General features: G+C 42.8%; 1 protein-coding gene across 2 annotated transcripts; it reads left to right on the top strand.

Annotated features, from left to right (window-relative positions):
* Positions 1-2075: 2075 nt before the first annotated feature.
* Positions 2076-10514, top strand: shha (sonic hedgehog signaling molecule a). Of its 2 annotated transcripts, none has more exons than XM_006795062.3 (3): positions 2076-2607; positions 7374-7635; positions 9393-10514. In XM_006795062.3, exons 1-3 carry the CDS (start codon positions 2308-2310, stop codon positions 10076-10078), a joined length of 1248 nt encoding a protein of 415 aa, XP_006795125.1. In that variant the 5' UTR covers positions 2076-2307; the 3' UTR covers positions 10079-10514. The 2 variants fall into 2 exon arrangements, with proteins under 2 accessions (XP_006795125.1, XP_006795126.1); XM_006795063.3 differs by lacking the exon at positions 2076-2607 and adding an exon at positions 7106-7122.
* The last annotated feature ends 1608 nt before the right edge of the window (positions 10515-12122 follow it).

The following is a 12122-nucleotide window of genomic DNA, read 5'->3' as shown; positions in this document are numbered from 1 at the left end:
TCTGCGGTAGAAACTCAAGTTCAATCCCAACGGCAAACCTTGGTTTTTAGAAAGCACAATTCATTTTCATTCAACATCTTTTATTTTCTTTTGTTAGTTTATAGGTTGTTGCTTTAATAATTGTGTTAGTGTGAGCATTAATATAAGTATTATTACTCTTTTTCAGGAGGACTGAGACCTCTGAGGACTCTTTCTACCTCTCCTTCACTTCCCTGTGGGTTTGAGGCATTTGTGTGGCATGCCAGGTTTTATTCCAGAGCTGTGACACCTGACCTGGGGCTAAACAGTGCCTCTGGTGTCCCTCAGGGCACCACAAGTGCTGTCAGCTTTGTGTTTGAATACATCTGCAGACGTGGGCGCTGAAATGTGACTAAGGAAGACATCTTAAGAATCTCAACCATATGCAGCAAAAACTGAGTGATGGTAGTGATTTGCAGACTGAAAGCTGGTAGTGGAGTCTCTTACTCTGGGTTATACAGCAGTGTGCCAACCATCTTTTGGCTAAGAGCAGATGATCGTGGTCTCAGTGAGCAGCAGTTGGTCTCACCTGCCCTAGCTGCTTTGCCACAAGCCTGGCACTGACTAAACAACACCAGACTGGAGGTCAGCCAGAGCAAGGTCTAATGAGAGAGAAGCCACACCAAAGACTGGCATATCTGTCCTCACTTCAGAGCACCTGTGCCACAGTGTCTGTGTGATGAGAGCCAAAGTTGCCTCAGAACAGCCCGTCTTCCTCTAATTACTCGTTGTTATCACACAAATAATTTTCCTTCCTGAATTATTTTAGATGTCTGTTTTGGTGGACCTTGAATTTGAATACAGTGGTGTCTCATGGTACCATACAGCCTTAATCAACAACAGTAAAATATTTCTTCATTGGCCTTTAATTATAGGAATGAGACTATGAGAATGTTGAGTTGGTGATTGAAATAAAATCTATTTTAATACTCGAGAAAAGTCATAATTTCTTTCCTTTCGGAAAGTTAGTTTTTCAAAACTATGAATCTGTGAGTAAATGAGGTTTTGACTGTGTAGGAGAGAATATTGTTGCTACCCACTATCAGTATATTTTACGCACTAAATAGGTTCTTCCCCATAAAAAGTGGCTTTTGGTTACTTTTTTTTTTTTTTTTTTTAACTTTTTTTTTAACGCTTTCTAAAGCCTCGTCTACTATTGTGCTGTAAGTCTGTCCCGTTCCCACCCTCATTTTAAGGACTCTGCTTCATTTTCTGAATCTGAGTTCCAGAAACCTGCGTGAAAATAAGATGAATGTGTTGAAAAATAGTCACATGGAATGATATTTTGGAGAATAAAATGCATTTTTACGCATAAACTAAAGTAGGAAACGAGCGCGCAGAGGGCACTGATGTTACTCCAGCTTTTGCTTTTTAGATCTGATGAAATCTCCATAATATTAGTCCAAAAAGTACATTACAGTACCATGTTTTGTCAGATTTATTGTGCCTTTGAACCATCAATAAGTTAAGTGACCTTAAAGCAAATTTCGTGCGTATATTCACGTTGGCACGCTGTTGTTGTTGAAAGGGACGCGAAGTTAGAGGCAAATTTCAATCTAATCTAATCTAATGAAATCTCATATCTCACTGCACTGTAAGCAAACTATTCCATACTATTCGTGCGTTTATTCTGGTGGATATGGGGTGTCACAGCCAACTCATGCAGCCTTTGCGCACTGCACGTCCATGAGCAGTTTTATTCTCCTGGGAAACGCATTCTGCGCTCAAAGTTGTCCCACACAAATCAATTCACCAAACTACACTGCTTCAGATTTGAGAACCACTGTTCAAGTTCCCCTGTCTGTGCTTCACTTACTGTGAAACACTGGAAAACGGGAGGGTGGAGAAAAAAAAGACAGTTTATAATTGATGTTTTCCCATGGAGCAGCCCCTCCTTCTCGAAATAGAGGCTAACCCTCAGGTGGAAGAAATCTTTTAAGATTTTTGTGGGATAACATCAGGAGGGGTAGTCGACGCCAATGAAGTCCCTCCCCTATAGATCGGTGCTATAATACAAAGCAGTAAAAGCGGTAGGCACACACACAAGCGGCAGCAGCTCGACTAGAGATCCCGTGGCTTTTAATTCCCTCACTACTTTTTTTTTTAAACCCTCCTTCGATTTGCCCCGTTATTACCATTTATCCGAGGCGTTCATTTCCGCACCTGCCACACAGAGACCAAGCTAAGGCGAAGTAGAAGAGGAGACAAGGACACTGCGAGAGCCGGGAGAGGCAGACTGTAGAGATAGCAGCGGTGACCCGTTTGAGATCTTAAAGGACAAAAAAAAAAATGCTGCTCTGGACCAAAATCGCGTTGGTCGGTCTCATCTGCTTGTCCTTGGTATCCTCTGGGATGGGATGCGGACCGGGCAGGGGCTACGGCAGGAGAAGACATCCGAAGAAGCTGACACCTCTTGCGTACAAGCAGTTCATCCCCAACGTCGCGGAGAAGACCCTCGGGGCAAGCGGTAAATACGAAGGCAAGATCACAAGAAACTCCGAGCGATTTAAAGAACTGACTCCCAATTATAACACAGACATCATATTCAAGGATGAGGAGAACACCGGTGCTGACAGGCTAATGACTCAGGTAAGGAGACGGAATAACCTTTTATTTTAATTTTATTGTGATTTTTATTTTTTTGCCCCCACTGTCCATTTCCTAACGCACCATCACTGCGTACTGCAACAACCCCCTTGTCAGACTGATTGCGCACCTTAAGTGAAGTCTGTTTTACCCGCTGCTGAACTCTTCACACTGAGCCTTTTAACTTCACTGCAAAGGCAGATGCGCTTTATACACCAGCATGGGAGTTTCCAAAGGCTGCAGGCTTGAAGCGAATATAGAAATCCAGCTGGATAAGTGATGTGCAGGCGGACAGTCAGGACACTCGGCTTTCATGATTGTGACAGTGTATTTAAAATATTAATGTGCCCCTCTCCTCATATCTATATTTGTATCTATGGGAGGCTCGTTTTGTTGCCTTACAGGGGCACGTCCATGTTAGATTTCATGCAGACTTTCTGTGTTTGCTGCCTATTTCGGCTTTACGTTGCAGCTTGTTTAAGCGCCTTTTCCTTACCCCAGCCCTGGGGATGCGCATCGCTTTAACAGCCGGGCTTACTGAGGCATGGCGTAGCTCATTCAGACGTTTCCTTGCACAGCCTTCTGTAATTTAGCCTTTCGCGTGGCGTGCATCTGTGCATGAAAACTGACATTTCTTTGAGAGTGTCCAGGCCTTGGTAAATGGGTGGGACTCGGCCAATTACACGAGCAAGGCGCACAGGAGTGCTGGTGTGTTTTACAATACACCTGCACGAAGGATGGCGTTTGTTTTAAATATCTCATCCTCTTGCAGCCAGTCAGTTTAAAACCTCATACCCGGTTCAGTGCAGCTAAGAAGAGGCTCACATACATCGGAGACATGCCTTGATTTCTCTCCAGGCTGCAGGATGTCGCGTCTCTTCAGCATGACTTTTAGCACTTAGATGCTGGTGAATTATTAAAAAGCTCTTGGGTGATATTGGCTCAGTAATAATAAAATGAAGGTGGTGATGGTGGTGCTGCTGGTGGTGATGAAGCCAGGCGCGCGCCGGTGTCCCTGAACCCGTGCCTAGCACCACGCATGAGGGCGAGCTCCACTAAAATATTCACAGTGCGTGCGTCGCTCAGCCCTCCCCACATCTCCTCTGCTATACACCTATAGGTTCTCATACGCGGGGATCGTGAAATTACAGTAGTGTGAGGATGTGATTACCAAGGCGAGGGGTTAGAGACCTAAACGGATTCTCCGTGGGGGTTTCCAGGTCTCTAGCAGGAACATAGTTTAATTTAACCATTATTTCGAGAATCTTTGAACTAAAGAAGCACCTGTCTTAATCCAAGCTTTTACTCTGAGTAAAAAGACCCGCATGCCTATAAGGATTTGCTTTTGCAGGTCAGCATCAAAACGAACAAAGGTGGGAGGTGGAAGAGCTGATAAATTGTGATTACATGTGGCACCATACGCTTGTGCAGCGTGGCCTGTTGGGGGTTTCTTTTTGTTTGTCGGATTTATTTGGGTTTGTTCGTGATCCATTTCCCACTTGACTGTTTACAGAAAACACGGCGACCGACCGAAGTGTGAAAATGTACACGAAAGAACTTTTAGGCGCCCCTCGCCGGGGCTTGAAACACAGTTTGAACTTAGAACCTTTGGTCAGCGGGAGGCCACAGTAAGTTAAAACAGGTGTGATTATCCTTTTTATATATGACACTGTAAAGCCACCAGATTGAAGCATGTGCACCCAAGGGAGAGTAAGTGTAGCTGCAAGCAACATAAGCATTATCACATGGGGATTTACGCCGTGCCAAGGCTTTATGCATGAATCCAGAGGGTTTTTACGCACGGAGTTTTACGCATGAATGCCTTGAACTTCTTTCGTTATCTCGCGGTTTAGAAAATAGGTGTTGTATTCATAAATGAAACAAGGCACGTGTCTAGAGTAGCCCCGTTAGATATGTGCAATAAATGAATTAATCAGTCAATCAGTTTAGTGAGGTCTTGCCAAGATTATATACTCGAAGAAGCGCTTGAACAAGCACTCCTAACTAGTTTGACACAGACATTTACGAATAGATACACGAAGTGACGGGTCCTGACTTGATTAGGACCATCACTTTCGCCCGCTATTCCACGGCTTTTAGACTTATGCTCACCTGTCGCTGACCCTCGTGAATTCAACTTGTGTTAAATTTCTACGCAGAAATTTGGGACAAAATAAGACTCCAAAGAGACTTTTAAGGCAATAAAATGACTTAAAATTAAACAACAACAACTTTGATTTGCCCTCTTTAAACAAGTGAAACTGTAAGCCACAATGTCAGGGGTTACTTTTTTACATTAGACCCGGTGCCAGACTAAACGGCGTTTTCATCTATTTTTCTCCCCCTCCAAGCATAACAGTGTTAAGAGCCTGCAGTGCAAACGAGTTGGAAACGAGATGAGCTGGCGGCTTGTTTGCACTGACAGGTAGCTGATAAGTGTTTCCTCTAACCAAATCATTTGTGAAAAGATTAAGAGGCAGGCTGTTGAACAACTTTACCCCGAGCACAAAGCGCCGGTCCAAGGCGCCCTGCTGGGCTTCATGGTGGTTGAGCAGAATTTGGCTTGATTTGCGGCACACGACCTAATGAATTAATAAATAGGTTAAGCTTTACGGCTCTTGACTCCAACAATCTCTCTCAGTATGCAGAAGGGTTTTTAAGGAGAGTTTTTTTTTTAAATTCAACACATTCTACAAGTGTGATATCCTCATAAAACAGCGACTGATATATTTGACTTTGTTTTCTGTTATGCGAGCGGGTAGATTTGTGTGAACAACCCCCGATTGAAGACCTCAGACTGTCCCAACCGTGGCGTGGGGTGGGAGGGCAGTGGGCTCTTCTTTGCCCCCAGTGCAATCCTGGGATATTTCACAAGTCTGTTAGTCAGCAGCCAAAACACCTCGACTTAAGAAGGCATGTCACGTTTCCAAGACTTTGCAGGAGAAGAGTAATGAAAGTTTCCCTCCGCCGCTGGACTGAAAAGACTCTTTGTGATGTTTTATTTGACATATTGGTTCGGCGTCCAGAATAGTTGTCTTGGAGAAGGCCAAGCATCTTCATTTAGAGCGCGGAGAGCTTAGGGTTCAACCAACTCCAGATATTTTAAGGAGGCAGCTGCTCTTGAAGATCATCTTCATATCATCTGGACATCAATTATTAATTTAAAGAAAACAAGCAACTGACAAAAGACTCCCTCATTCATCGCCTAATGCAGACTCGTGAATTCATACTGTATTAATGTTGTTTTTAATGCAACACTTCTGGATAGAAAAGGGTCACTGCTCGCACCTCTCCAAGACCAAAGACCCATATGTTATAGGCCAGTGAAGCGAATGCAGTGCCTTATCAATATTTCATCAGCAGCTTTCTTACCCGAGATGTGCCCTCTGACGCTGCTGCTAACACTGAGAAATGCAAGCTCAGGATCAGAGACACAGTTCAGCTCCAGTGTTTCACCTCAGCTGGGAGGAAACAGGGGAGTCAGGTGGGTGGGGGGATGGAGTTGTGCGAGAGGCCTCAGTTGGTCCAGTTTTAATCTTTAATTGATATTAACCCTTGTGTGGTGTTCATGCTTTTGTTACTCGGGCAACATTGGCGGATCTGGTTTAACAGATGTTTACTTTTCTCAGTTCTAAGCAATAAAATCCACACATATGGTCAATATGTGGAATTTACCTCCGTCAGAGTGTATTTATGAACTAAAGCGCTGCTCGTTTTTGTGAGAAAGTATAATAAATATCTAAATACAAAAAAGTTGTGAATCATATGAGCCTATGTAACTCAACCTCGTTAAACAAACAGCCTGTTTGCATCAGCTTCTACACAACACATGGGGGGCACTTTTGCTGTGTGCACATGTGTTTCTTGCCCACAAACATTTCACCTCTTCTTTTTGTTGCTACTGGATCTAGAATAGATCGGGGAATGTCTCCTGATCGGTGATGAAAAGTCCAGCCAGGGCCAAGTGTGTTGGTCCTGGCTGGACCACGTTGCCACGTGGGATGCTTCATTCCTTGGACGAGAAGGCCATTTAGTTTCACTTTTTCTCCACCTTGCTGTCTGCTGATGAGCTTCTCTTCACCCTCCTGTCTGCACTGTCCTCCCAATAAAGGCAAAAGTCCTCATGTACTAAAATCTCATCGTGTTCCAAATCCTCTCTTTCTCGTCTAAAATCACAGATATTGATCGATAAGGAGCCTCCCTAGCAAAGCTGTTTATTAGTTGTGCTCCTCCTCGATTTGTAGTTGGGACAAAGGGTATAATGTGCGGGGATGAGGGAGCAGACAGGTGCAGGTTTAACAAAGTTGGAACTTTGTGCGGAAATAGCAGGAGCAGACAGAAAGAAAGAAAGAAAAAACAAGCGCGCACAGCAACAGCAAGTCATGCAGGACGAGGAGGAGAGAGTGAAGGGACACCAGCACGACCACACTTCTATGACCACATGAGTGTGGGGGCTACAGTGTGATGCTTTATATGTTCTTCGCAGAAAATGAACCTGAATCTGAAGTGGAAATGATGGTAAAGCACACAGTTCTTCTGGCACAAAGTTTAATTACTTAAATGTAATAAATCTGTCAGAAGGCTGATTAGGTGATCTAATATTTTATTTCTCTGACCGCTTATCAGCCCATATTTCTCTCGTCAGCTAAGTTGTGTCAGTGCAACGCGTGATTTGAGTGATTTTCACTTCATAAAAGCTGATATTTGCGCACTGTGGTGCTGTTTCTGGCAGTTCCGGTGATGCATGGATTCATTTCTTGTTCCCACAGAGATGTAAAGACAAACTGAACTCGCTAGCCATCTCCGTGATGAACCAGTGGCCCGGAGTGAAGCTGCGGGTCACCGAGGGCTGGGACGAGGACGGACACCATTTAGAAGACTCTCTTCACTACGAGGGCAGAGCCGTGGACATCACCACTTCAGACAGAGACAAGAGCAAATACGGCACTCTGTCCAGGCTGGCGGTGGAAGCTGGATTTGACTGGGTCTACTATGAATCCAAGGCCCACATCCACTGCTCCGTGAAAGCAGGTATGGCTCCAAAGTAAAAAGAAAAACAGAACTGCGCTGATAATCTGCCATGCGCACCACTGGCTGTGGGATAACGTCGCGCATTTCCCATCAGGCGTGATTGCAATCGTTTGTAACAACAGGTGCAGCTCAGGGAAGCAGCAGCCCTGTTTTATCTTCTGGAAAAGTTTCACCCAAGACTAGATTGTATCAGCTGGTTGTGATGGGAAAGTAAAATAGAGTCGCAATAATACTTATCATGGGCTTACTGATCTGATGGTTATTGTGGACAAGTGTGACCACTGATCAATTCAATGATTTCAGAGATTAATCACAGAATCATAGTGTTTGAGGGGTCATTTAAGTGCAGAGGTCAGATGTTTCAGATCTTTCCATTTGTTTTAACTGGATAGTTTTTATGAAACTGTAAGTTGTAATTTCTCTGAGTGATGTATAGGCATTTCCCGGTTAAAGGCGTTATAAGCGTTTCTCGTTGCAGCTTATTTTTTGATCTTACACCGCCCCACACTGTCTCCTGGTGGGAACCGCTACCATAGTCTAACGAGGCTGCTCGGCGTGACCTAGAAATAGCACATTTTTCTCGCTCCCTGATAAAAATAAGTGCTGCAAGGTGAATTTGGTAACCGTTTTTAATTATATGTGAGAAAATCATAAGAATTTTCTCTTCGAGGCGTTCATTTCCATTTGTTTGTTTGTTTTTTTGGGGTTTATCGAGGCTCATAATCTACCTAGGCCGTCACTACTGGACACCTATGACGCCCAGAAAATATTTCTCCACTTTGACTGATGAACCATGGTGCTTTTTCCTTCTTCTTTTTTTTTTAAATTGATAAATCCCTTACTTGTCATTCAGCACACACGTTTTGAGATCACAGTATGAGCTAGGCCGACGTGTCATTGGAGGTCATGCGACTTTACCAAAAGGATTTGGCTGAACAATGTTGAATTGGTTTGGGGTAAATCTGGTTTTCAGTTGTCACCTTATTTCATGCTCGGGAATCTTAAAAGAAGATTAAAAGCCCCAAATTCTGAGTAGGAAACCCTTTTTTTCTCCCTCTGTGCAGGACAGTGTGATCCTAGAGACTGGTATGTGAAGAGTTCCACCAAGGCCAAAATTATTGTCATCAAGATTGACAACAAAGCAGGGAGAGGTGGTAGACAGGGAGAGGGGGGACATTGATGTTGCACAACAGAAAGCATTTAAGAGTCCGGGCCCTCATTTAAATTCAAATCTACAACTCGAGAGGCTTGGAAAAGTGGCTCCACTGGGTAAATAGTAGTTGTGAGTCGCCTATTTGTGTGAATTGTCACATAGAGGTTTCTGCACCTGAGTAAATATGGGAAGAGTAGCTGGGAAAGGCGTAAGTGTTCTTTACGGAGAGTAGCTCGATCCACAAGTTGATTTAGAATAACAATGCCTGCTCTTCATTGGGGTTTTTAATTAAGAATAGATGAGCCAGGGCTTTCAGTTTTCCCGTCTCAGACAACGTGGGCTAAGCTAATACGCATCTGGCATCAAGGAGCCGACATCATTATGCAAAATGCATATGGCCCACCGTGTTGTGTAGAGGCAGAAAAAATACAGATAAAGGTGGATTTTTCAATCAATTAGAATTATTATGAATGGGCCTTTGAATGAGTTCTGGGCTGGAAATGTTCAAAGCGCATGTGATGTTTCTTTGCACGCGTTAAAAATTATTAATAAAAATCTCGCAGTGAGAAAAACGACTTAATGTTTTTCTTGTTTCTTCTAACAGAAAATTCAGTGGCAGCAAAGTCAGGCGGCTGCTTCCCCGGATCCTCCACGGTCACCCTTCAGGATGGCACCAAGAAAGCAGTCAAAGATCTCAAAAGCGGCGACAGGGTCATGACAGCAGATGACGACGGAAATGTAATTTACAGCGACTTCATCATGTTTATAGACCGAGATTCGATGCTGAGGAGGATCTTCTATGTGATCGAAACCGACTCGGGCCAGAAAATAACCCTCACCGCCGCGCACCTCCTCTTCGTCAGCCGCAACAGCTCCAGCGAGGCGGAGAAGCGGATGTCTGCGATTTTCGCCAGTCAAGTCCAGCCTGGACAGAAAGTGTTCGTCTTTGACGCAGAGCGAAGTCGACTCGAGCCTGTGACCGTCAAACGGATTTACACGCAAAGTCACGAGGGTTCCTTTGCGCCCGTGACTGCACAGGGGACCATCGTGGTGGACCAGGTCCTTGCGTCCTGTTACGCAGTGATCGAAGACCACGACTTGGCACACTGGGCCCTGGCACCCGTCAGGCTCGCCCACTGGGTGTCCTCGTTCCTATTTAGCTCCCAGCCTCCAAGCAGTGTACAAAACGAAGGAGTGCACTGGTACTCCAAAATCCTTTATCAATTAGGGACATGGCTCTTGGACAGCCACTCGATCCATCCACTTGGAATGTCGGTATACCCAAGTTGAAACAGCTGCGACAGGAGCAGAACGAGACTTTAAATGTAGGACACACGAACTATACAGTAGATTAAAAATAATAATAATAATAATAATAATTAAAAAGAGAAAGAGAGAAAGAAAAAAAGCGAACTGACAGACAGACGTGACATGACAAGGGCCCCAGCGGAGTTGGGATATTTATTTCAGTGACTTTTCCATGATGTGTCCCCCTTTCAAAGAATGAATGGAGCCTTAAAAAGTTTCTCTTTCAATAATTTATTCTCATGTGAACTCTGCTGCTGTCACATAAATGGATTCTGAAACTGTGTGAGCAGCAAATTGTGCATAATCTATTTTTGTAAATATCAAATGCAAAAAAAAAGAAAGAAAAATGAAGAAAAAAATTGAAAAATGGGAAAAAAAAATCGGAAACAGAAAGAAGATCATGTAAAACGGAGCTGACTTTGACAGGCTGTAAGTTTCATATATATATATATATATATATATATATATATATATATATATATATATATATATATATATGTCACAGCTGACTGTTATATTTTGGGGAGAGAGGAAAAAAATACCCTCGCGGGGTTCCATAAATTATATTTTTATACACAGAATTGTAAATTAGATTTTGACAGATCGCTACCGAATCACATTTCGTTATTTGAAATAGTGTAAGATATGAAAATATATTTTAATTTAAATACAGTAGCTGGGAAAGTGTTGGAAAATCTTGTACTGCTTGGTTTATTAAGAATTTTATTATTTTGTAAACTGTTCGTTTCAGTTGTTGGAGAGGGACAGATATTCTGCCCCATGTCTGCATTCTCTGCTTTTTTATGTGTATGTGTTTCTTTTCTGTTTTCTTTTGAGAAAAAATAATATCAAATGCAGATTCTGACAATTCAGTAACAGTTAAAGTAGTACTGAAACCGTTTCGTTAAATAAATTAATAAGTAACTCCTGTAAATGTACTAAAATCTTATTTTTCTTTTCATATTTTGTAATAGGGAAATAGTTTTATAGAAATGAACTGCAGGCTGATGCACAGTTTGAATAGACTATATATAGGCAGACCTACCAGTTAACTTTCATAACAGGGCGATGTGTCAAAAAATGTCTAGAATTTATTATTTATATGTTTATTATAAAATGAGATAAAGAACATTTTCAAACTTGGAGTTGTTATATGTCTTTTTCAAAAACAGTGCCAGAGGAACCACACAGTAGTGGGAAGAACGGGGGCTTTTTGGCCATATTATTTGGACATTTACAACCAAATTATAATCTGGACTCAGTCGAGAGATATATCAGTTGGCTTGGTTCACGCCCGCCCCCCGCCAAAAAAAAAAATCGCCAGAGCCTATTGGAAGGCTTACGCACAAAAAACGGGGAGAATATTGCGCTTTGATCTACCTTTTGCATGCTTGCGAAATGTTGAAAGCCTATGTCAAATTTAACGAGGTCTGCCCTCCGCAAATAACTTCCAACGCGCAGACAAATTAAACAGAAGCGTCTTTGTTGGCCACAGGTCTGCCTCTCGGCGTCTGCTGGTTCAGGTCAGATCGCTCCATCCGACAGTAACTGACAGTCGGGGCTCATTATAAAGAAACGCTGCAGTCCCACTAGTCCACATTACAGCTTTGTTAGTCTTAACAAATCACTATAATCCTGCAGTATTTTCATAGACTTATAGTGCGCATGCAGCACTTTATAGTGCTCTCAGAGATGCGTTTTTGTCCTCTAGTGGAGCGCTTTGGCATCGGGCTGCACATCTTCTCAAATCGATTACAGCATTAGCTTTTTTGGAGATGTCATCTTCAGTGATAGGGCGACACCTTGTGGTTAAATTAGACAATTGGACGTAATATTCTGCAGCTGGGTGTAAATACTTAACGTAAAATCTGAATTAAGTTCTGGAAAAAGGATTTTTATATAACCAACTCTAGTCAATGTGTTTGTAAAGCTGGGAGCAAAATCATACAATCAAGCAGAAGAACAAAAGCAGTTCTGAAAATGTGAGACTATAAATTCAAATTAAAAAAAAAAAAAGCCCACGCAC

This window comes from Neolamprologus brichardi, chromosome 9, assembly GCF_056152115.1.
Source record: "Neolamprologus brichardi isolate AB-2024 chromosome 9, ASM5615211v1, whole genome shotgun sequence".
In the NCBI taxonomy this organism is placed as follows: domain Eukaryota; kingdom Metazoa; phylum Chordata; class Actinopteri; order Cichliformes; family Cichlidae; genus Neolamprologus; species Neolamprologus brichardi.
This window is presented reverse-complemented; position numbering and strand designations above follow the sequence as displayed.